Source organism: Aquarana catesbeiana, linkage group LG12 (assembly GCF_042186555.1).
Source record: "Aquarana catesbeiana isolate 2022-GZ linkage group LG12, ASM4218655v1, whole genome shotgun sequence".
In the NCBI taxonomy this organism is placed as follows: domain Eukaryota; kingdom Metazoa; phylum Chordata; class Amphibia; order Anura; family Ranidae; genus Aquarana; species Aquarana catesbeiana.
This window is the reverse complement of record NC_133335.1, coordinates 116178609-116205308: the sequence shown is the minus strand read 5'-3', so window position 1 is coordinate 116205308 and position 26700 is coordinate 116178609. Positions and strand designations below refer to the sequence as shown.

General features: G+C 44.0%; 1 protein-coding gene across 2 annotated transcripts in view; it reads right to left on the bottom strand.

The window, feature by feature from the left end:
• RETREG3 (reticulophagy regulator family member 3) overlaps positions 1-26700 on the bottom strand; it is a 947700-nt gene that overhangs the window by 835154 nt on the left and 85846 nt on the right. For both annotated transcript variants that reach the window (XM_073608287.1, XM_073608289.1), the window contains one exon: positions 19337-19443. In XM_073608287.1, coding sequence (XP_073464388.1) covers positions 19337-19443 — 107 coding nt within the window. The remainder of the gene's footprint in view (positions 1-19336; positions 19444-26700) is intronic.

Here is a 26700-nt window from a genome sequence, read left to right as displayed (position 1 = left end):
AAAAAAGTTCAGTACAGGTGGGCGGAGCAGGAAGAGATGATCACAGTGGAGTAACAGCACTGCTTCCTGCCAAAGTACACAGCACAACTTTCCTTGGGGCCGACTGAAGATCTCAGAGGAAGGATGGATGGCAGCCTGCATCTTCTCCACATGAGAGTCCTGACCTTCTCTGCCTTCTATACAATGCTGTGCTGTAACCCTGCCCTGCACCTTGCAGGGATCATTTACTGAAAGGAAAGTAACTTTCTTTTATTAGGATATGAATTACTGGGACTTCTGTTACATAGATATATTCAACATTCACACTATATCTTATTAAAATCATTCTTTTTTAATAAGATATAGTATATATGTGGAATACATTTATGTAACACCTCAGAAGTCCTGTCAAAAAATGTTAGCATAAACAGCAAGGAATGTGATTTTATAATACAGCCCCAACTTCAGGAAAGTGAATGTTCATTCACGCAGTGTAAGGGGAGGAGGGGATATCCTTTTTCACTTAGGGCACTTTCACACTGAGGCGCTGGTTGCGTTAGTGGCAAAGTGCCACTGGTTTTAGCAGCACTTTTCGGCCGCTAGCGGGGCGCTTTTAACCCCCGCTAGCAGTCAAAAAAGGGTTAAAAGTGCCCCTGCCGAATCGCTTTGCAGGTGCTTCAGCAGCGTTGGCTATTGATTTCAATGGCAGGGGCATTTTGGGAGCAGTGTATTCACTGCTCCTAAATTGCCCCAAAGATGCTGCTTGCAGGACTTTTTCTAACGTCCTGCAAGCGCACCGCTCCAGTGTGAAAACATTACGGCTTTCACAATGGAGTGACAGGAGAGGCGCTTTACAGGCGCTAGTTTTAGTGCTAAAACGCCTGTAAAGCGTCTCAGTGTGAAAGTGGTCTTACCTGATTCCAAGCTGTCTTCCTTCACCCAACGCCTTGACATCATCTCATACCATACAGGGACATTAACCCTGTATAGTATGATGGGAGGGCGGGAGTGTGACCACAACCAGTTATTTACATAGGAGCTGAAGGGGACAAGACACAGCTGTGGAGGACTCCTGCTGGAGAAAGCAAAGCTGGGTACAGATTGAGATTTGTCAAGTTCAACAGGAACTGGCTAAATTTAAATGTATCCCTGTAAGACAGAGGCCAATCATTAGATCAGCTTCTCTTAAACAGGACTGCTTAGCGCTGGGTTCACACTATTGTCGCATGCGGCTCACAGCAGGGGTCCGGTGCATCTCCATTCACTGTTCCAGGTCCAATTTCAGCCCAAATTTTTAGGCTGAATTCAGACCTGAAATGGACTAAAAGATGCACAGGACCCTTGTGCAATTTGCACCGGAGCCACAGCAGAGATATGTGAACTGGCTCCATAGAGAGCGGGTCACAATCTCCTACCATGCAAATTTGATGTGGGGAATCCTGCATCCAATTCACATAAATTGTGAACCCAGCCTGAAACCTTGTTCAATTAGCAGCTTGCAGCAAATCGACTGCAGCACTAATCAGTGTATACCGATAGTGGAGAGTCCCCGCTGTCAGAATACAATGCCCCCCAAGGGGGATCCTTGCATCCACATCGCTTGTATAGATGCAATAACCTGTCAGCTAGCAAACTGAACAAAAAAACCTGTGCACATGTGCACATACATGTGTGTTTGAGCTTTGGTGTGCACACCCTAATGTAATAGGCTGTGCACACCTATGCTTTAGGTAATGTGGTCATGCCCAAAAAGCCCTGGGGTATAGCCCTGCAAGGAGAGGCGTTACAGGCAAAACCTCATGCTTCGTATACGAGGCCCGGGTACCATCCACCTTGGCCGCAGTGGCACTTTGGATGGATCCGGTCTATGGAGGCTGTTTAAATCCAGCAAGGATCCCTCCAGTTTGGAGATCTTCAGAGCACAACTTCACTCGTGACCAACACCTTAGACACTGGCGAAAAAAGGTACTCCTGGTAGGAGGGGTTATATAAGGAGTGAACTTCCTGTATTGGGTATACCAATGTCCATCACCTGAAGGTGCCTATATACCCACATAGTGATTACTATGGTGTCCTGTGTCCCGTGATGTACGATAAAGAAAAATATATTAAAAAAAAAATATTTTTTTGACTTTGCTTTAATAAATATCCCCTAAAAATTTTTAAAAACACAAATTTATTCATCAGTTTAGGCCAATATGTATTCTTCTACATATTTTTGGATTTTGTTTTTTTTTTCTTTTTATAAATTTCAATACTTTTTATTGTTTTCAACATTGACATTAGAGCTCATTCACATATACAATTAAAATCAAGTATCAAACATTCCTTAACCATAATCGTTTATATATGCATTACGGATATTTTCCCTTTTTGTTGTTTACTTATTGCCCCTTTCCCTCCCCCCACCCTTCTCAATGGACTGTATATGGAGTAATAGGGCGTACACACGGTCGGACTTTGTTCGGACATTCCGACAACAAAATCCTAGGATTTTTTCCGACGGATGTTGGTTCAAACTTGTTTTGCCTACACACGGTCGCACAAAGTTGTCGGAATTTCCGATCGACAACCACGCAGTCACGTACACCACGTACGACGAGACTAGAAAAGGCCGGTTCAGAACCAAGCGCGGCACCCTTTGGGCTCCTTTTGCTAATCTCGTGTTAGTAAAAGTTTGGTGAGAGACGATTCGCGCTTTTTCAGACTCGTGGCTTTCAGATTGTTTTCTGCCGTTCAGTTTGTGCTTGTGGGTTTGTATCTGCTCTTCAGTGCGTGCAGCAAGTTCCGCGTGACTTTAGGTAGTCATTGTATTCTTGTTCGTTCGTTACGGTTTTTCAGGTCGCTCTTCACAGGCCTTGCTGTTCTTCAGTGCATTCTGTTACTTCGTTCTGAGCAGCCGACCGTTTTCTAGCCATGTTTCGTATGCGTACTCCTCGTAGAGTTCGTGCTGTGCGGGGGCTTGGTGTTGGGGTCCTGACCTTGACACAAGTCCAGTCCATGAACAGGGTGGGGAGGAGTTCATGGACCAAGAATTGGTTGCTTCAGCGTGACCAGTTCTCTCATATGTCTTTGCTCCGTGAGATCAGTGAGAATAATCCTGATGATTTCAGGAACTTTCTCAGGATGACGGACCCCGTGTTTCACCGTTTGTTGGCTTCGCTGACCCCCTATATCAGCAGGCAGGATACCTGCATGAGGCAAGCCATCACTCCGGAGCAAAGGTTGGTCGCTACCTTGCGGTATTTGGCCACAGGGAGAAGCCTGTAGGACTTGAAGTTCTCGACAGGCATCTCCCCCCAGGCTCTGGGGATCATTATCCCAGAGACCTGTTCTGCCATCATCCAGGTCCTGCAGAAGGAGTATATGAAGGTAAGATTTTTATCCTTTAATATCACATTTTATTGTATTGAATGTTTGATAATATCTTGTATTTCTTTCCTCATTCCCTAATTACCATGATTGTAATATGCTGTGAATGTCCCCTTTGTTCTCATGCATGCTGGATTTTTATGTAATTATTATTTTAGGTCCTTCATACATATTTGCCCTTCAATAACCTCCCCAGCATGGTGTCTCCTGCATTATATTCACCTCATGTAGTCACTTAACAATGTATTTTATCAGCTCCATAGTAGTGCTTTACCCCAAACACCCCCTAAAATGTTTGGAAATGTTTTTTCTTTAAATTCAGGCAGAGTGCCAGAGGCTTTTTTTTGTGGTGTCCCCAAATAATTTTTAGTAACCCTCCCTCCCCCAACTGCTAAGTCAGCTGATCCCAATTCTCTATCCATCCTCAATCATCTATCTGCTGACTTTGCCAAACCCATACACACTATACCCACCTCTTTACTGGTCAGATTTATGGATGAATTACCCAAAGCATGTAGTGCAAGGGCCTGCCTGTATACTTTCCAATGGTACTGTTTAAAGTTTTTGTATCCTATTATTATCTTGATAGGTAATAGCAGAATGTCCAAATGTCCTCAAATGTGTACAGTGTGTATTTATATCTTTGTATTCAGACCCTTCTTACCTGTCCAGTGGTCTGCCAATAGTGTAACTAAGGAGGGGCTGTTCCAAGTAATCCCCATTATTTAGGCATTCATCTCTCAATGAAGTGAAGAGGGTTACCTGTCCAAGATTTCCACACACCCCCTATAATGTTAGAAATGGCCCATGAGAGGGGGGGGGAGGGGGAATATGATAGGTGTACCTTATACTTTGATGTTGTTAAATTCCCCTTAATAAATGCTATCTGGAGGTTGCCCCATAATGTTTGTGTCTAATCTGCTTGCCATGTTTCAGAGTAAAAATAGTAATGTTTATTGTTTTTTCCTCAACAGTTTCCTTCCACGCCACAGGAATGACAGACTGTGGCCTCCCACTTTGCCGAGCGGTGGGACTTTCCTAACTGCGGAGGGGCAATTGATGGGAAACACGTCCACATCGTCCCACCACCCAACTCGGGGTCGTACTATTATAATTACAAGGGGTTTAATAGTATAGTGATGTTGGCGGTGGTGTCGGCTAATTACGACTTCTTGTATGTGGACGTGGGGAAGAATGGCCGGATGTCCGATGGTGGAGTCATCGCCCAGACGGAGTTCTACAGGCATCTCCAGAATGGCAGCTTGGACTTGCCAGCTCCAGAGGACAATGTGGAAGGACTCCCATTTGTGTTCATTGCTGATGAAGCATTTGCGCTGGGGGACCACCTAAAGCGGCCATTCCCAATGAGGACCCTCACCCCGGAACAGAGGGTTTTTAATTACCGGCTGGCCAGAGCCCGAAGAGTGGTGGAGAACACATTTGGAATCCTGGCCAGCCGGTTCCGCCTATTTCTGACACCTATCCATATGGCGGAGTATACACTGAACCATATAATACTTGCGTGCTGTGTTCTCCATAACTTTTTACGGAAACATTCGGCCAACTATGCTGGCTCAGTTGGGCCTGAGGCCGGAATCCTACATCAAACCACACTGACGGCGCTTGAAAGTGGCCGTCCTGGCTTGCCCTCCCTGAGTGCCCGTGATGTCCGGTTAGGCTACCTGGAGTTCTTTGCGGGTAGGGGGGCTATCAATATGCCAGACAATATGTGAAGCCTTTTTATAATAAAAAAAAAAAAGAAATTCTTTGTGGACATTTACTGCTTGTGTTTGTTTTAGCTGACCCTGACATAAATGTTTTGAGTGCAGAAAATGTTGTGATTGGGTAACCTTATACAAAGCACTGTTGGCTGGTATTTCCTAAATGCAAAAACACATTTCACTACAAGTGCACCTGCAACTGCACTGAAACTGCACTTGTAGTGCAAAGAGGATTTGCCCTTAGGAAATAACCCCCATTTTTGCATAAAACAGCTATTACATCACCCCAAAAGTGTTGTAGTGTTGAGACAATAATCCACACATTCTTGAGTAAGCCACTTTTTTATACCTGCACAATCACATGTGCATTTACCAAAGGTTTTTAAAACAAACCAACATGTTTGTTGTATAACAATTTTTGCAGTAGCATTAGCAAAATTCAAAATGTCCATTTCAGATAAAACAGGCCTGTGTAAAACCAATAAGAAAGCCAAAAAACTTGAACTTACAAAGTTCACATTAGGTAAAACCTGAAGGCTATATCAGACAACAGTATTTAGGAACTGGGTTTGATATAGCGTTCAGATGGGGGGAAATCACCCCTGGAAAAGCCAAATTTGGAAGATGCACACCAATTTACGAATGTCAACATGTGCTATCTGCCATCAGGGGGGATCAAGGGACATGTTTTGGGGGAGCAAGTCCTTCCTCAACGCGACTTTATAATTGAGGAAGGGGTTGCACCCCCAAAACGCGTCCATTGATCTCCCGTGATGGCAGATAGCACATGTTGGCACACTGTGTGCATCCTCCAAATTTGGCTTTTCAAAACATTGCAAAAAAATTTAAAAGATTGGACCACAATCCAAAAAGTGATTTTGTGGGGTTTTAAATTCGCCCCAAAACATCAATGATGTTATTATTTTTTTTAATAACATCATTGATTTTTTGCTGCATGTTTTGCAGTTCGGCATTACACCCCATGATCTCCCCGATCAGGATCTGGGCACTTTCTGAAGTAAAGCGTTCTCTATCCCTCACATCACGATCACCTAAAGAGAGAAAGAAAAAAAAAAATCAGGTCTCAAAAATCTGCCACCATCCATCTCTTTTACCTGAGCCTGTGGTCGCAGACACTCACCTGTTGTGGTGCCAATCTCCACCACATCTTCTTCTTCCTCCTGCTCTTCTTCGTTTGGCGGTATTTCACCTTCTTCCAGGTGGGGGGTCTCTGGTCTCCTCGGATGAGGGGTGTCCTCCGAGTCTTTTCTCCCCTATGTAAAACAAAAATGGTATAATTAGCACACAGATATTTGATGGCAGAACTAGAAATAGGAAACATTGCTTGGAAGTGGGGTACAATTGTCTATTTTAGCCGAGTTCAAAGATGTCTTTTTTTTTTTTGCCCTTTGTCAAGCTGCAATACTTTACCTGTTTAGTACAAGCTTCACAGATGGAGACCCCCCTATAGTATACACTGGAGCACCTGTGTGGCCCCCTAATAAAAATGGTGTTCTGGGGTCCCACACTAGTGCTCCAGTGTCCAGATGTGAAAACAGCTGCTCAGTGTCCTCTCCTTACACACAATCTAGTTGGCATTTCATTCTAGTAACAAACCCATCTACACAAATATTTGGCAAGTAGGCCCAAAAAAAAGTAGGAAAATGCATATGGCCTAAACAATGGTGTTCTAGAGGCCGAAAGAAAAATGTTTGATAGGAACGAATAATGGGCCCATGAACATTAAAGTTGCCCTTTTAAACGTTACAATTAATAAAAGCACATGGAGCAGCACGAACGTAATAAAGACAAAAAGAATAGGAACACAGCACAACTACTTACTTTTTTGCAGCACTCTCCGGATCTTTCGGTACTGCTCTGGCTCTCTCAACTTCAGGTCCGACCACCGCTTCCTGAGCTGATCTTTCGATCTTCGTACCCCGAAATTCCTGTGAAGGCTTTTGACCACTTTCGCCATGATCTTGGCCTTCCTGATGTTGGGGTTGGGGTAAGGCCCATACTTTCCGTCATAGTCGGACTTCCTCATGATGTCCACCATCTCCAACATCTCCCCAAAGGACATATTAGTGGCCTTAAAACGTCTCCTTCTTGATCGGGACGTGTCCGGATCCGGGCTTTCCTCCTCCTCCTCCTCGTTGCTATAATTAGCACACACCTGCTCTAACTCCGCCATCATGCTCTTCACCCACTGCGCCGAACGAAAAGGGGCGGGGAATAGACTAGAAAGAACGTCAGGGGCGGGCGGAGTTACACGCATGCGCAGTGTGTATAAAGCGTAACACGCGTGCGTATTACGTACGATCTGTGAGCGGAGGAAGGAGCATTGGACGCGCCGATCGTAAGAACGAAGGTAAGAGACAAACTTGTGCCTATACTGCTTCTAGATTGAGGCCATATTGTAACAAGATAAGGAGAGTTTTGTCTGACATTAGGCTTTGTCTTGTGTTGTGTCTTGCAGTGAACATGGATATGCTACTCAAAGATAATGACTTCATGTCAGTATTCCTAGAGATGCTAAGGGAGCTGCCCTGTCTGTGGGAGATTAAACACCCCCATTTCAAGAACCAAGCAAAGAGGAAGGCAGCACTGGAGCAATTGTGTGAAATTGTGAAGCAGGTGATCCCCACGGCAGACATCACCTATTTAAAGATATTAATTGGTTGCCTGAGGAGCACATATCTAAGGGAGCGCAAGAAGGTCCTGGATTCACAGAGATCCGGAGCAGCAGATGACATCTATGTCCCCAGGATGTTTTACTACGACAGGCTACATTTTCTGGCAGGCCAGACTGAACCCAGGTCATCCCTCTCCAGTCTTCCTTTCACGCTTCCTTCCCCCCCGGCTGAGGCTTCTGACGCCCAACCTGGGCCTTCCAGGCCACATGTGGAGGAGCCCAGATTGAGCCAGGTATAGCATTCCTCTAAATATTTCTGCTTGTCCAATCAATGATGTTAACTAGATGTTAGTTGGGAGTACTAATTTAGGATTGGGATTGATGATGCAAAACATTACAACCATGTCCCTTTTTCATACACAGGGAAGTCTCAGCCAGGAGGTGGCCGGGCCGAGCCGGCTGGCTGATCTGCAGGTCCCTCCACCCCCCCTGAAAAGAGAAAGTGGCAGTAGGAGGAGTGCCCTAGAGGAGGCTGCTATAGGATTCTTTTGGAGGGCTACAGAGGTCCTGGGAGCACCCCACACCATGGAGGAGAACATTGCTGCCTTCATTGCATATAAAATGCAGAGGATGGAGGAGGGCCAACAAGTCATGTGTGAGGCCCTCATATTGGAGGCTCTTGAGAAAGGTATGAGGGGCCAAATGACACCTCAGACACACCTTTGGGATGGTCCTCCTCCTGCAGGTCCTCCTACTCGTCCCCCCTCTCCTCCAGGTCCTCCCAGTCCTCCTCCTCCTCCAGGTCCTACTCCTCCTCCTGCCACATCTCCAACTGCACAGCCACAGCCCGGAAGGAAGCGTGGAAGGAAGACCAGACAGTGATTGCCCTGAGTTCAGTCTGGTCGGCCAAAAAAATGCAGCCTCTTGTGGTACCACAGCCTGGGGACACAGATGTCATCTGCTGCTATCCGGATCTCTGCGAATTCTGGACCAGACTGCCCTCCCTTACATATGGACTCCTCAGGCCACCAATTTTGATGTTGAAGAATTGATGTCTGCCGTGGGGGTCCCAGGCTTTGCTAATTTCTCCTGTTGATCCAGTGTTGCCTTCCTCTTTGTTTGGTTCTGATCCCTTAATAAAGGATTTTTGTTTTGAATTCTACTCTCCTATGTGTTTTACTTCAAAAAGGACAGTTTGTTTGTGAGGATTCAGGTACATTTCAAATATACAATGTGAAATGAACAAGGGACACCAACACCAAACAATCTCCTTGAGATTAAATAATACAAGATATCAACGGTGTTGGGGTAACTTGACACACAAAACACACACAAAAATATTCTGGAGTAAAAATAAAAAAAAAAAAACAAAGATCAGCCTTGGAAAAAATACAAACATTAAAGAAAAAAAAGGCTGAAAATCCAAAAAAATAAAAAATAAATAAATAATATAAAACTGTCAGATGTGACAACTAATAACAATATATTCAGGGAATCCCACTAAAAAAAACACAAATAAAACTTTGTGAGAAGTGTGTGTGAATATGAGCAGCAAAACTACTTCATTCTTGTCACATTATAAAGAAGAAGAGAGTGCGCTGTATTAAACCATTTTTAACATTGCAGCGTGACGAAAGTGCTGTATCCATTGCGAACGCTAAGTTTACCAGAATGAGCTGTCCCGTCTCGGAATTTCTTCTGAGCATGCGTGGCACTTTGTACGTCGGAACAGGCCACACACGGTCAGAATTGACGCGATCGGATTTTGTTGTCGGAAAATTTTATCTCCTGCTGTCCAACTTTGTGTGTCGGAAAATCCGATGGAAAATGTCCGATGGAGCCCACACACGGTCGGAATTTCCGACAACACGCTCCGATCGGACATTTTCCATCGGAAAATCCGACCGTGTGTACGGGGCATAAGACTGATTTATATTATGCCTTAGTTACAACAGTTGTTCGAGGCTATTTTACATTTCTTTCCTTTCTTCCTTCCCCGTGTTTCTCTTGATTTAGCTAAACCTTCCTCCTAGTAAGCTCTGTGTAGCAGCAAGAGATGTGAAGCTTATTGCGATGGAGAGACCGACACCAGTGGAACGAATTCCAGAATCCTTTTCCACTGATCCTCTGCTATCTCCCCCACATCAGCCTCCCATCTTTCCCTGGTACCAGAGGATGTTTCCAGCGTATTAATTCTGTCTGTTATTTGCCCATATGTCGCCGCTATTAAACCTTTGTTGATGTCTGCCCTACTTATTTTATTAAGAAGCGGTATCTTGCACCATTCCAATGGACAGTCCCTGAACTGACTGTCCAAGGAGTGTCTGATCTGTAAGTAGCAGTAGAATGTTTTGTTTGGGATTCCATATTCTTGTCTCAACTCAGCAAAAAGATTTTAAATTATTGCCGTCGAACAGATGGATTAACCTGTATATTCCATGGCTTTCCCATGTCTTATTTTTTCTATAGTTAATAGTTCCTGCAGATGCTTATTATGCCAGATGGGTGAAAATTCGGTAACTCCCCTATACCCGATAGTTCTCTTAACTGACTGCCAAACTTTAGTAACTAATTTATATGTTGGCAGCTAGCACTGAAGCGAACCTGCCTCTAATGCTTCCACTAGAGATTTATGTGGATTGCCCTGTAACATAATTTTACCACTGGCATTCGCCCCTCCCGGGATCCCCCATCCCCTATTTGCTGCAATTGAGCAGCCAGATAGTAACTATATGGGTGGGGGACGGCCATTCCCCCTTCTCTAGTGGATCGCTGCAAGGTTTGTAAACTGATCCTGGCCTGCCCTTTCTTCTATATTAACTCCCTAAAGAGGGTGTGTACTCTTAGGAACCATTTCCTCCCAATCCAAACTGGGGAGTTGTGAAGTATGTACAGTAACTGTGGCATCCATATCATTTTGACCAAGTTGACTCGCCCCGCCACAGACAGAGGAAGTCGACACCAGATGTCACTTTTCCTTTTAAATTTTGCTAGAAGTGGGACTAAATTATCCCCAATATATTGGTTAGGATCATTTGACAAAACTATATCAAGATATTTAATCTTCTCTGTTACTTTTAGCCTGGATATTCCACTTGAGGGGGTGCTAGTAATTGAGTCAATCGGCAGTAGCATTGACTTCTCCCAGTTGATTACCAGGCCCGAAAACCTCCCGAACCCCTCCACCAACTGCATCGCTTTTTCTAAAGAAGGCCCCGTGTCACCCAGAAAACATAGAACATCATCAGCATATAATGCTATCCTTTCTTCCCCGCATTTTCTCTTGAATCCCTGCAGTCCGGTCAAACATCTCACTGCTTCTGCAAATGGCTCCATTGCCAGGGCGAACAACAGGGGTGATAACGGACACCCCTGCCTCGTCCCTCTCTCAAGAGGAAGCCTTTCTGAGTATTCATTGTTGATTTTTAATCTAGCACTTGGGTGATTGTAAAATGTTTTCAACCATCCAATAAATGAAGGGCCAAAACCAAATCTCTCCAGTACCCACCAGAGATACCCCCATTCTAGGCTGTCAAATGCCTTGGCTGTGTCCAAGGACAAAACAGCCCTAGAACCCTTATTCTCTACTGGGGCCTGGAGGTTCATATATGCCCTTCTGATGTTTACGCTGGTAAACCCGTTAGGGATAAACCCTGACTGGTCCGGGTGTACAAGTTTTGAAATACATTTATTTAACCTAATTGCCAATACTTTGGTAAAATTTTGATGTCAGAGCATAACAATGATATCGGTCTGTAGGAGGATGTGTCAAGTTGGTCTTTCCCTTCTTTCTGTATTAATACTTAGTTGGTTTCTAACATAGAAGAGGGCAATCTACCCCCTGGGAGTAGCACCTCCCCATAGTATTTGTAGGTTTCTAAGGGCAACCCATCTGGGCCCGGGGATTTCTGATTGGACATATCCGCCACTGCTTGCTTCAGTTCCTCCAAGGCTATGGGGGATTCCAACCTGTTTCTATCATTTGCCGAAAGAGTCGGCAGTTCAGCACCCTCTAGAAATCTATCCATCTCTCCCCATTCTGAACGCCGTTGTGACTTATATAGCTCACTATAAAATTCAAAAAATGTCTCCGTAATCATGAGAGGATCAGACGAGATTTCGCCGCTTGATGTCCTGATCATAGAAATTGTTGAAGAGGGAGAATTAGTCTTGGCTAAAAGTGCCAACATACAACCCACTTTTTTCCCTTCTCCAAAGCACTTTTGCCTCTGGAAGAGTCTCCTATTTTAGTTTTTCCAAATTATTTCCATTTTATACTCCTGTTGCTTCTTAAACCATATCTCCTGCTTCTCTGGACTTGGGTCTGTCACGTATTGTCTCTCTGACTCGATCACCTCTTTTCTAATGTGCTCTTCCTGTGCCCTTGATTTCTTTTTTGCCTTTGTTACCTGTTGGATTAAGAGCCCCCTTAGGAATGCTTTTAAGGAGTCCCAAACCACCCCCTCCGACAGTGATCCTGTATTATGTTCTACAAACTCCTTTAATCTTACAGTTATTTCTCCTGTGTCCCCTATTATCTCCATCCATATTGGGTTTATTGTCCACATTCTCTGGATATGTCTGTCATGTACGTTTACTGTTAATGTCAGGGGCGAGTGATCTGATATCCCTCTTGGCCGGTACTTTATTTATTAGGCATTGTGCTTCGCTATTGCCTATGGCCATATCGATGTGAGAGAGTTTATGGTGTGACCCCGAAAAGCAAGAATATTGCCGGTCATTTGGATTACGGGATCTCCATAAGTCACACCATCCAATCACCTCGAGGAACTGGACTAACCGTCCTTCTGGCGCCCTTTCCGCCCGAGCCCCTGGTGGAAACCTATCCAGACTATTATTGAGCACCGCGTTAAAATCCCCCACCACTATAACCGGGGTATTAGCTTTGTCCTCCACAAACTCTAACAATCGATACAAAATCTCCATCTTAAATGGGGGAGGAATATACAAGTTTGCTATCACGAGTGGTTTACCCTCTATTAAACAATGCAAAAAGATATACCAACCTAATGTGTCTATTCTAACATCCCTGCAGGAAAATAATACCCCTTTCTTAACCGATATGCTCACTCCCCTAGAATAGGAGGTGTAAACTGAATGAAATTTTGTGTGAAATTTCTTGTTCTGGATTAGTGATTTAGAATCATTGGTTAAATGTGTTTCCTGCAGGCATATCAGTTCGGCACCATAGGATTCTAGTTCCAAAAATACAGTAGCTTTTTTGATGGGATCACCCATTCCCCTAATGTTCCATAAGCTTATTCCCAAGGTTCTAAACGACATTTGAAAGGAAAAAAAAACAAATAAGAAGAGAAAAAAAAAACCACAGCACAAAAAAAAAAAAGAAAGAATTAGAACTGAAAGAGGAGGTGGCCTAAAGGCAGCAACAATAAGTAACAGTAAATAAAACAAACCCTTTTGCCAAACCCAGCCTATCGAGTGTTCCTGTCCTTCTACCAGACAGCGTGTCATTTGTTTTAATTCAGCTGTGACCTCCAAAACTACAATCAATGATAATGTTGTGAAAAAAAGGGAGAGCAAGAAAAGAAAACCCTTGTTTCCTGTTCCCTGTCCTCCAACTCCTTTTGAAATTTCTTTTCTCTTCTTTAATAAGGGTGAGTGACTTAAACGTGTGTGCTCTATTTTTTTTTCCTCTCCCCACCCCTTGCTTTTGTGCAATGTGACACATACCTACCCTTCCCCTACTGCTCGCTTTTGCCTCCTTACCACTCTATCCTACTGTTCATTGAGCCTCAATTACTTCCTTACCCTTAAATAACCCCTCCACCCTCCCCATTTGCCTAACTAGGCTAGCCCTGGGGGCATACAGTGTGACCTTTCTTACCCCTTCAACCCAATACTCCACCACCCAGCGTAATTGTGAGTAATCTTCCTTATCCTTTATTACTTGCCCTACCCTCCCTCCTTTCCCTTTACCCAATTGTATCAATGTTGCCAGAAAAACGTTAACATACAACCATATCCCATCTCTCATTAATGTCTTTCACCAACCATCCCCCCCCCCCCCCCCCAGCTACCATCCTCAAATAAAAAAAAAAAATAGTTCAACCAATGCTTTAAAAAAAAAAAAAAAAAAAAAACACATTTAACATTGGTTATTTAACTTCTTCATGCTCTAGCTCTATAATTTCTTTTTGTTATCTTCGAGCCACTTTGTAACCCCTCCAACAGAATAAAAAAAATGGGTTGCCCCTAAAACCACTATACGCAGACGCGCTGGATACAGCAATGCGTATGGAATTTTATAGTTCCGTAGGCTGTGCTTAATGTCCATGAATCCTGCCCTTCGCTTTTGTAAGTCCGGAGAATAATCTGGGTACAGTGAAATTCTGACTCCATTGTAAAAAAATGTCCCCCATTTCTCTGGATTTTTGCATCAATGTCACCTTATCCTTGTAGCTGAACAATTTCATAATCATTGGTCTAGGGCAACCTCCTGATAGAGTAGCTCTGGTAGGCACTCTATGAGCCCTCTCGATGGCAAAGAGATGGGAAAAAGTCTCTGCCCCAAAATCTTCCTTGAGCTACTTCTCCATAAACTCTACAGGGCAGGAGCCCTCGCTTCTCTCCGGGAGGCCCAATACCCTCACATTGTGTCTGCGCGTCTATTTTCCATTTCATCCATTTTAGATTTATATGTGCCCAACTGGGCTTGCAGTGTTTTAAACTCTTGCCTCATTGGGTGTAAAATATCTTCGACTTGGCTTAGCCTCTCCTCCAGGATAGTTGTTCTCTCAACTGTTTTTTGAAGTTCTTGGCTCATAATGCATAGCTCTTCCTTGAGGCCCCTTATCTGATCACACAGATTACTCAATGATCCCTTACAAGAATTTACTGCACTTAGTACATCTTTTAACGTGGGCTCTAGTTCACTGGTTATACTTAAATCAGGGGTGACTTTGGTAGCTTTTCCCAGGAGATCTCTCTCTGGGCTTTTTTTGCGCACTATTTTAGTATTGGCGGGCAGTGTTGCTGACATTTTACCTAGACTCTTTCTGTCCCCGGTACCTCCCGTCTGTGTTTTCTCTTGGGGTTGCTGATTACCCTTAGCTGGAGATGGTGTAGGGGTATGTGCGTACCTTTCCAACTTAGCTGCAGCTGCTGTTGCTAGTGCCGCTTGGTTCCCCTTCTCCTTTGATGAACGAGTGGTCTGAGAGATATTTTTGGATTTACGCAAAAGTTAAAGCGTCTACAAAATAGGGGATAGGTTTATGCCATTTTTTTTTTACTAGTAATTGCGACGATCTGCGATTTTTAGCGGGACTGCGGCATTGCAGCGGACAGATCGGACACTTTTTTGGGACCACTGACATTTATACAGTGATTACAGCTAAAAATAGCCACTGATTACTGTATAAATGTAACTGGCAGGAAAGGGGTTAACACTAGGGGGTGATCAAGGGGTTAAGTGTGTCCAAGGGAGGTGTTTCTAACTATGGGGGCAATGTAGTGACTGGGAGTAGAGAGACATGGCTGTTTCTAATCACTAGAAACAGCAGATCTCTCTCCTCTCACTGACAGAATGGGGATCTGTCTGTTTACATTGATAGATCCACCCGTTCTCTCTCTCTCGGAAGTGATCGCATTTGCGCGGCGGACATTGCGGCCGCCAGGCACATGCATCAGCTCCTACGTCACGTGGAAGCGCGCGCCTGCTAAGGCCGTTTAAAGGGCCGCCGTACAGCCAATCTGCCGCCGTATAATGACGGCAGCTGGTCGGCTAGTGGTTACAATAAAAAAAGTTCTTGAATCGTGAGGTAATTGTGATCTTTATTCTTAGCAAAAAAAAAAATTATGATTCTTATTTTATCCAGAATCGTACAGCACTACAAGAAAGCCGACCGTCGGCTCTAAAAAACGATACCGGGGTACAACTACTTGAAGTAGAAGGCTGCATATATGCGTTACGTTGGCGTGAAGGGGTTAAAGTACTTTGTATTGTGTGACATTTTTCTTCTATGCTTTATTCTATAGTAGGGGTAGGCAACCCCTGGCACTGTTGCCACAAGCGGCACGTGAAGCCTCTTTTGCCGGCACTTGACTCCCTCCCCTTTAACAGAGCAGCGCAGGGAAGTGTCAGTGAAACACTAATGCATTCCAATATCAGAATTCCCCATGCCACACCCGTTCTGAGGGGGAGGCACTGTGCCCCCCACACATTGTAAAAGATGGGAAACATTGTTTGGTTCTCTAACTTTGCTGTAGCTACATAGTTTCATAGTCAGGTTGAAAAAAGACACAAGTCCATCCAGTTCAACCTTAAACCCTACGATTGTCAGCTTTTGTGATGGGGAAGAGATCGGGTGAAGTTCTGCTGGGGGGCAGTCCCTGTTTCCAGGAGGAGGAGGGCTATTGTCTTGGCCACTGCTAAAGCCCCGCCCACCATCTGGAGGAAGATGACTCGCTTGGTTGCCACTACCAATTTCAGAAAGAAGGGATTTCACTGTGATTGAGAAAACCACAATCAGGTGATAGTTTGTGGAATTACTGTTGAGCTTCTGGGAACTTTGTTGAAATTATTCCTGAACCTTTGTGTCACTTACTACTGAACCCCTGCACTCTGTGTCCCTTTAAGCCACAGCCAGTATTCAGCGCAATGAAAATCACACCCAACCACTTTTTCTCAGCTGCGGGGGCCCAACTAATCATCCTGCTCACAGGCCCACTGCATTCAGAAAATGCCCCCTGAACTGAGGTCATTATTGCGCATCCATTCCATATGCTTGTATGTGACATCACATACAAGCACATGGGGTGGATGCGAGAGGTGGATCAGCAGGATGAGAGTGCCAGGACAGGTAGATGTGTCACCTCTGCTTCCTTTCACCACTCTGCATATGACGCATATCATAGATGAGAAGAGGATACAGTGGTGGAGCAGATGAGCAGTGGGGAACAGTGGTTAGGGAAAATGAGCAGGAGGGTACAGCAGTGGGACAGATGTGTAGGGAGGTACAGTGGTGAAAGATGAGAGGGAGGGTTCAAAACAGTGGGACAGAAGAGCAGGGGGAGGGGGGTTCAGTGTTGGGCCAGATGAGCAGGGGGGTTCAGTATTGGGCCAGATGAGCAGGGGGGTTCAGTATTGGCCCAGATGAGCAGGGGGGTTCAGTGTTGGGCCAGATGAGCAGGGGGGTTCAGTGTTGGGCCAGATGAGCAGGGGGGTTCAGTGTTGGGCCAGATGAGCAGGGGGGTAGAGCAGTGGGGTAGATGTGAAAGGTGGTGTATTGGCGGGGCAGATGAGCAGGGGATTACAGTGGTGGGGCAGAAGAGCCGAGGTGAGACAGATGTGCAGGAGGCACGTTGGTGGCGTAGATGAGAAAGCAGGTTACAGTGGTGCGGTAGATGAGCAGATGGGTTCAGTGTTAGGACAGATGCAAAGGTGATTCAGTAGTGAGACAGAAGAGCATGGGGATACGGCGGTGGAGCAGATGTGCAGGGAGGTACAGTGGTGGGGCAGATGATAAAAGGGGTACATTGATGGGGCAAGGGGGTTACAGTGGTGGGAAAGATGAGCGGGGGGGTTCAGTGTTGGGGCAGAGGAGAAAGGAGGTACATTGGTGGAGCACATGAGCAGGGGGTTAGAGTGATGGGGCAGAAGAGCAGGGGTAACAGAGGTGGTACAAGTGTGCAGGAGGAAAAGTCGTGGGGCAGATGAGAAAGGCGGAACATTGGTGGGGCAGATGAGAAAGGCGGAACATTGGTGGGGCAGATGAGCAGGGGGTTACAGTGGTGGGACAAAAGAGCAGGGTGGTACAGTGGTGGGGCAGATGTACATGGGGCTACAGTGGTGGGACAGATGAGCAGGGGGGTACAGAGGTGAAGCAGATGTGCAGGGTAGTACAGAGGTGGGGCAGATGTGCAGGGTGTTGCAGTGGTGAGGCAGATGAGTAAGTGGGTACAGTGGTGGTTGCAGATGTACAGGGGGTTACAGTGGTGGGGCAGATGAGCAGGGAGGTAAAGTGGTGAAACAGATTTGCAGGGGGGCACAATGATCTGAGGTGTGAAGGTGCATGAATTGGGGCTCATCTGAGGTGTGGAGTTGCAGGCATTGGGGCTGATCTGAGGCGCAAGAGTGCAGGATGTTAATTTCTTACTAAAGTAGTTTACAGCATTTACTTTATAAAACATCCTGTGATTGAGAGTGTAAAGTTGACTTTTTTTGGTATAAAATCGGCACGCTCAATTACTTTGAAAACATTTTTCGGCACACTGTGCTCAAAAGGTTGCCTAACCCTCTTCTATAGTGTAGTTTGTGCTCTCACCTCAATTTTTTGACCTTACAATTAAAGTGTTTGTTACCCCAACATTTCATATTCCTGATATGTATCTGCTGTACCATGTACTTTTTAAGAAAGCTGGTTCACACCACAAAAACGCACTCCAGATCCATTCCGGAAGAGTTTCTGCATGCACGTTTTTAATGCGTTTTTGAAGCATTCCAGGTGCTTTTTTATTTTACTATACTAGGGTCCGATGCACTCCCATGCATTCCAGTGCGTTTTTGATGCATTTTACTGTGTTCCAGTGCAGGAAAAACGCAGCATGTTTTACTTTTTTTTTCTGGAACTGAAAAGCCCTGAAACTGACCACACTGGTGTGAACTATGCCATTGGAAACAAAATAACCTATTTTCCATGCGTTTTTGATGCAGAACAAAAATGCACTGGATTGCATGTGTTGTGAACTGGCCCTGAAAAAGTATCCTATTATCTTTGTATAGCTTCCTTTGTGTGAAAACCCATGCCATTCCCTTAGCTTTCCTACTAAAAACTGACCACGCTAAGGCTTCATATACACATAGCCTACTTTGACAGCCGGCTGCGGGATAACGTAATAATGCAGCAAAATTTTCCCGCAATTTTACCACGATTTGCTGCCAGCGGTCAAAACGATTCTTTTGCGTGCAGTAGAGGGAGACTGAACCTCACCTAACCGCAGCAGCTCCTAAACTCAGGTAAAAGCCTATGTGTGCATTGACACAAAGGCTTTTAAAAAGTTGCGTTTAGCAGCTTTGGCCAAAAAAAAAAAGCCAAAAGCTCCTAAACTAGAGTTTAGAAGCTATAGCGTACATGAACCCTTAGGCAGCATTCACAACTGAGCGTAGCATCGGAGCGTTTTTTTTCTTGCGCGGTTTTATACAGCGTTTTTGAGCTTTGACATTTTTTTTCATATCCAATAGAGAAGACTTATCTGTTGCTAGGTTTTTCAGCTTTTAGTTTTTCCATTAGCTTTTTATTTTTTCATTATTATTAATTTTTTTATTTTATTTTTTCCGTTAGGGTAAGGGGTTAAATTTAAGGTTAGGTTAGGGTTAGGATTAGGGGTTAGAGTTATTTGTATCTATGGTGTACCAAGCTAGACTTTTCCTGGCTACCTCTCACTCTGCTACACACCATATTTTTTTTTATTTTCTCAAATTTAACTGGAGCTACTGAGGAGATTGGGAAGAGAACAAATAGGCTTTGCTGCACCATATATTGTTGTATAGATACAAACATTGGAAATAACAAAATTACATTTTTTATAACCTTTAGAAAACCTTTACAGAAAGCACAGCAATGCTGCATCAATCTTCTCAATGTCTCACCTCCCAATTTAGGCCAGATTCTGTTCTTCCATTGATCCGCACAGATAAGGATCATCAGACCAAATGCTGCCAAAAATACAACTCTGAGTGATGTCAAAGCAAAGAACCTGCAAAACAAGTATTTACACTTAGATTGTAAGCTCCTTGAGGGCAGGGACTGATGTGAATGTACAAAATTAATGTAAAGCACTGCATAAAATTGGCATTATACAAGTACCTGAAATAAATAAAAATACACTGAATGCTGGTTTACCCATGTGAATATTGCAGCTATTTGCAAAGGAAGTACACAGTGTACAACAAAACAACAGGGATGGTTCACAATACAAGTAATCAACTGCACTGATTCCCAACTTTTGAAAATCTGTAGTTAGGACTTTTTAGGAAATATATAGCAAAATTTTAAGTTTTACCTAAATTAAAATATTAAGCCTTCCAGATTCTAAGCATGCATTTTGTGCTCTTCTATAACAAGAGGGATCTAACACTTATATGACCAGACATCCCTGATGCCTAGTTGTCCAGGCCAAATATAGCAGCATCAGCATGGGTTAATTTGACAATACTTGGAGTCATCCTAGACCTGTGCTGATCAACCCAGTAAATACAAAAGGGCCTCAAGTTTGGCCCCTGACATGTCCAAACAGAATTAGTTCTCCACAAGAATTGCTCATCTGTCAGGATCAGGGATCAGGCTGAAGACCAATTAGTTACACAGAAGTGTAGTCGAGGAACAAGCGAAGGGTCGATAACGAGTGGTAGTAAAATATTGACGGCAGCAGGAGCGAGATACTGACTGGAGAGAGCACAATAATCTGGCAAACAGGGAGTGCAGAGACATGGCTTAAATCAGGAAGTTCATAAGAGGAGCAAAGAGTTCAAGGTTCAGCAGAAGTCAAGGCCCAAGGCAGGGTTGCCCAATGGATCAGACAGGGCACTGTCCAGCATCTGAGGTAGCTCAGCGAGAAGAGTCATTGTCAGACACAGCAGAGTTCCCAGGTTCAAGTCCAGGACCTGACATCATACCTGAGAGATCTCTGTGGATGCTGCAAATTACTGTAGTAATCGGCACTGCTACAATTATTGATTTACTAGGCCTCGCACATGCAGTATGCTTGTGAAGGTGTTTACTCACATGAGGATGCATAGGTTTTTCCATGCAAGCAGTCCCACTGATTTCAATTAGGCTGCACAGAGGGCTGCAGTGTCTCAATAGGACATCCATGTGGGTGCAGCTATGTGGTCCCAAACGCAGACAGGCACCCACACGGATTTCATATTGGTCATGAATTTACATCAATGGGACAGGCAGCTAAACATGGCCCTGATTGGATGAGGTGGAGATTGTGACCTTACTACCAAGAAACTCCACCCCACCCAAAGAATGCATCAGTATCTATTAAGAAAAAAAATATACAAGATATTCAGTGATTATGCGGCAGTGCAGAGCAAATGGATAAATAATGAAGAAACTCCTGCACTGTCAGAAATACCTATGCTAAGGGGCACTGCTGCAACACCTAAATGGCTGATCCAAACAGACAAAAGTGGTGTGAATAAAGTAAGTGGTGATTGCGCTGTGATAAAAAGGGGGAAGGAAGGAAGAGGAAGGGGAAGGGGCTAGCTCAAATGTATAGAGAGGTGAATGAAAAATGAAAAAATTATACAAAATATAAAGGTATAATGAGCATGAGGGCTAGTATCATACTAGCACATAAAAATTATTGTAAATACTAAAACAGAAGAAAAGAAAAATCTCAGTGCAAAAGGGCTAGTATCATACTAACACATATGTGGTAACTCAGCAATTGCATATCAAAAGAAAAATCTCAGTGCAAAAGGGCTAGTATCATACTAGCACATATGTGGTAACTCAGCAAATACTTAATGGTGACTCCAAGTAAATAAATAAATGGTGAACAGTCCCACCGCCTTGTAGTACAAAGTGCTCAAACAATGAGTCATCAATTCCAAAAGGCAAAATGAAAAAATGATACAAAATATAAAAGTATAAATAAAGTGCAATCTCATGAGCACTAAATCCGAATAAACTGAAGAAACAAAATTGCCTAAAACGTATAAAAAAACTATGAAATGAGTGACAAATACAGTGTGGGTACAAAAAAATAATGGAACCAAATAAAAATATATAAATCAAACAAAGTCCATGTGCATGAGGGCTAGTATCATACTAGCACATAAAAAATATGTATAAATCAAACAAAGTCCATGTGCATGAGGGCTAGTATCATATTAGCACATAAAAAATACTCAGCAAATTCTTATTAGTGACTCCAAGAAAATAAATAAATGGTGAACAGTCCCACCACCTTGTAGTACAAAGTGCTCAAACAATGAGTCATCAGTTCCAAAAAGGCAAGTCCACAAGCCACAGGGAAGGGAAAAAGGTCTTCAGTGGGGACACCTCTGTGCTCGCAAGCAGCTCCCCTACTGCTGCAAGACAACAGCTTGTAATCCAGTAACAAATCACCAGCAGGCAAGGGTCCCATCCAGTAGTTCAGGCGATTCGGGTGGTGGGTGTGCAGGATGGTATATACCAACAAACGCAGAATTCGTATACCTCAAATGTCTTCAAACTGTCCCCGTTTCCTCAATGCTCGTCACGATGGGATGAATATATGTGGAGTTTTGGAAGAGAGTGCACATAGCGTGATCCCGTATATAAATCAGTTTATTAGGTTAAAGACAACATGGTACACTTGCATTTACCAGAAGGCTATAGTAAAAAAAACATCCACGAGCGCCAAGCTCGTATCCTATCGTCAGTCTGTGACAGTTCCTGTGCTCCAATCCTGGCGCGTATCGTCACGTCACGTGACTTCATCAGAGGAGAGCAAGCAACCCCTGTGGTTACTATGCAGAAGGGAAGCCGCACGACACCAGACCTAGAAGATTCTATCACTGAAGTAGTGTTGATTACCAAGAGTAATCCTGAGATATGCATACATACATAACAGCAAAGGGGGTCCCCTAGTGGTGGACTTTCAAGCACATGTAGCAATTATAAAAGAGGTATACTTGGTACAAATATAATTTATTCAATTAACATAATAAAATATAACAACTATAACATCTATTGTTTAGGAATGTAAATCCATCAGTATTACAATCGTGTATATACAGAGTTTTGAAGCAGTACTTTTTCAACCGACGCATTTTGGAGTCAATTAAACTCCTTCCTCAGGGGTAGTGTATGCTTTAAATAGTTATTAAACACTGTATTGGCTGACTTGACATTGCATAAAAATTGTGATTGAAAACAGCGAAAATGACAAAGTCTGTCTGCCCAGTATGCTCTTGATTCCAAATTGAACAAACATCTATGTGTTGGAGATGATGTAAACAGGTAGAAGTGGGTTTTTGTACTCCAAGAGTATATATATGTTGTTCTCTTCAAAAAGAAAAGAAAAGCCCAGGAAATGTGGGCGTAAACCAAATGCTTGAGGCTCCACTGAGGCCGAGAGGCAAATCCTGAAGAAGGCTCAAAAGTTGATGTTCATAGGTGTATATATTGATAGATGACATGAGAGTGAATCGGATCAAGTAGCTGTTCAGGCCGGTAACATCCAAGCTGGGCTTTTCTTTTCTTTTTGAAGAGAACAACATATATATATGCTCTTGGTGGAGTAAAAAAAAAACACTTCTACCTGTTTATATCATCTCCAACACATAGGTGTTTGTTCAATTTGGAATCAAGAGCATACTGGGCAGACAGACTTTGTCATTTTCGCTGTTTTCAATCACAATTTTTATGCAATGTCAAGTCAGCCAATACAGTGTTTAATAACTATTTAAAGCATACACTACCCCTGAGGAAGGAGTTTAATTGACTCCAAAATGCGTCGGTTGAAAAGGTACTGCTTCAAAACTCTGTATATACACGATTGTAATACTGATGGATTTACATTCCTAAACAATAGATGTTTAGAACAATAGAACAATCAAGTCCTATGATGGAAGAGTGGGGACAAAGCTTCGATGTATGTCAATGGAGCGAGTACGCACAACTAACACCCCCTAGCAAGCGGCTTGCAAGGGGGTGGTCAGAAAGCAGGAGGAGCAAGGAGTGCCAGCAGGGGACCCCAGAAGAGAAGGATTGGGCTGCTCTGCGCAAAACCATTGCACAGAGGAGGATAGGTTTGTTATTTTTCATTATATTTTTAAATTTAAATGTTTATAAATCACTTTAAAGTAGAATTCCATTTAAAAATCAAAATCTGCTCTTGCTTAGTAAAGTACAATAAATACAACTTTTAAATCATGCATTATCTTAAATTTTAAATTACAGATTGTCTAGATTAGAAACAACAGTCTCATCTCCTGAGCCTAACCTACAATGGTGTGCCTGTGCAGCCGAAAGTGGCTGCTCACAGGCATTTTTCTAAACTGTTGCCTGTGTATAGTAACTACAGCACAGCCCACTTAGCACTGACTCTCTCCTGCCTGGCCCCGTCTCTGCCCCTAATGTCTCTGTCCCGCCCAGTTTAGCACCATCTGTGATGTCATTAGGACACAGACCCTCCCAGCAGCTGCTCGGCTTGAATAGTTAGAAGCTTTGCAGTCACATAAGCAGGAGTCGTTTCAATGCAAATAAGGTAGAAAAAAAAAAAAACCTCAAAAGTAGAACTATAGGCAAAACTTTTTTTTCCCCCATTTTTAGCCAAACAGGAAGTGAGAGGAAATCCCTGAAATTAAGAGAATTTGCTTGGGGACCCCCAGGTCATCAGAACTAGTGTCCCCATTGGAAGATTACCCCTCTATTATTTTTCTGGGGACAACACAAAATTTGAGATTTTCTTTTACTTTCAATGATGATGGTAAAAAGGACAAAAAGTAGAGAGCAGACAGTGAAAAAAAAAAAAAAAAAAAAAAAAAAAAAAACCCTGACAGGAGTTATAATCCCTCCCCACTCTATCCACAATGAAAAAAGGCCAATGTTAAGGTTTCAGCACCGTTACACTGAGTGACAATTACTAATTGTAATTTTTTTGAAACAGAGCTTTCTTTTGCAGGTAATCACCACTTTATTTTTTTCATTTATATAGCAAAAAATAAAAACCAAGTATTAAAAAAAACCACTTTTCTTAGTTTTTCTTCATAAAAATAGGCCAAAATCTGCTACAAAAATACAAAAAGTAAAAATAACCCAAGACTGTGTGTATTTAGTCTGTGTGAAAGCAATAGAATCGGGGAAGACGGGGGAATGGCCTGATGCCAATGTGAGCGAGCGTGTATAGCTCACCTGTGCTCCTCCATCCTGGAGTACCTGAGGTATACCAAAGTGTCCAGGAAGAGGTCCAAGAGTAGAGTGTCGTGGCCGGCACGAGGCAGGTGGAGGAACAGAGGCTTGGTGTTCCTTGTTGCTGAAATAGGCAGCGGGGGCGGCGGCTTCAGGCCCCCCTCGGATCTGCCTGATAGGCAGCAACGTATCAGGAAACCTCCAGATGCCTACTTGGGTCCACTCGTGTCTGCTCGGGTGAAGGTGGAGTGACAAGAGCTGGAGGACTATAGATTGGAGAGTTTCAGGAGGACTCACGATGCCGAGACAGCTACTCTGCGGCTTGAATAAGCCTGTAACGGCTCTGTTCGGTTGCTGCCGGTCCTGATCGGCCTTTCCCACCCCCTATCGGCTTTTCTCAGCTTTCTATTAGACTCTGTCATCTAGTTGGCTACTACTGACATCTGCTGGGATGAATTGGAGGTTCGCTGGCGGGATTAGCTCATATCGGCTTGAAGAATTCTTGTGGGCTGGTCGACACTAGCTTTGGCAAAATTAAAGTGGCTCGCTTTTGCCATTTAAGATCTGCTCCACATATCCTCAGCCTGTTCCTTTAACCACTTGCCGCCCGCCCTATTACCAAATGACGGCGGCAAAGTGGTTTGATATTCCTGACCGGACGTCATATGACGTGATCAGGAATATCGAGCCGCTGCGCACCCCCAGGGTGACACCCTGCAACACCGATCTAGGTAAAGAGTCTCCAACGGAGACTCTTTACCACGTGATCAGCCGTGTCCAATCATGGCTGATCACGATGTAAATAGAAAGAGCCGGTGATCGGCTTTTCCTCACTCGCGTCTGACAGACGCGAGTAGAGGAGAGCCGATCGGCTGCTCTCCTGACAGGGGGGTCTGTGCTGATTGTTTACCAGCAAAGCCCCCCTTGGATCCTACCCAGGACCACCAGGGAAGCCGCCCAGGACCACCAGGGAAGCCATCCACACTGGACCACCAGGTATGCCCCTAGACCCCCAGGGAAATGCCACTGTGTGCCCAGGCAGCTGCCAATCTGTGCCCAGGCATCTGCCAATCAGTGCCCACTTCAATGCCTACCACTGCCAGTGCCACCAGGGATGCCCATCAGTGCCTATCAGTGCCACGTATCAGTGCCGCCTATCAGTGCCCATCAGTGGCGCCTATCAGTGCCACCTATCAGCGCCACCCTATCAGTGCGCAGCAGTGCCCAGCAGTGCCGCCTTTCATTGCCCATCAGTGCCAACCAGTGCCACCCATCAGTGCCGCCTATCAATGCTGCATGAGTGCCACCCATCAGTGCCACTTACCAGTGCCTATCAGTGCCTGTCAGTGCCGCCTTATCAGTGCCCATCAGTGAAAGAGAAAACTTACTTATTTACAATTTTTTTTTAACAGAAACAAAAGCAAAACTTTTTTTTTTTTTTTGCAAAATTTTCGGTCTTTTATTCGTTTAGCAAAAAATAAAAACCGAAGAGGTGATCAAATACCACCAAAAGAAAGGTCTATTTGTGGGAACAAAATGATAAAAATTTAGTTTGGGTACAGTGTTGTATGATCGAGCAATTGTCATTCAAACTGCAACAGCGCTGAAAGCTGAAAATTGGTCTGGGCAGGAAGGTGTCTAAGTGCCCTGTATTGAAGTGGTTAAAGTGGGGAAAATCATCCAGCACGTTCTCTTTGGTTACCGCTCTGTCTGATTGTCTGGCTCACTGGCGGCTTATGAACTTCAGTGGATCAGTAAAAATAGGATTTTTGCATCATGCTTACCTTTAAAATCCTTTTCTTTGAGTACATCGTGGGACACAGAGTTAGGCTAATATTCATTACCTACTGGGACGTCCCAGAGAAATAGCCTTGAGGGGAGGGAGACACCCTGCCAAACGGCAGCCTGCAGTACACTGCAGAAGAAGGCTGAATCCTCGGCTACTGGAACATCAACTTGATAAAATTTTGTGTACATATGCACTGAAGAGCAGGTAGCAGCCTTACTAATCTGAGCCACAGATACTTGATGGTGAAAAGCCTAGGAGGTTCCTACACCCCTGGTAGAATGAGCTCTCACCCTAAAGGGAGGAGCTTTATGTTTC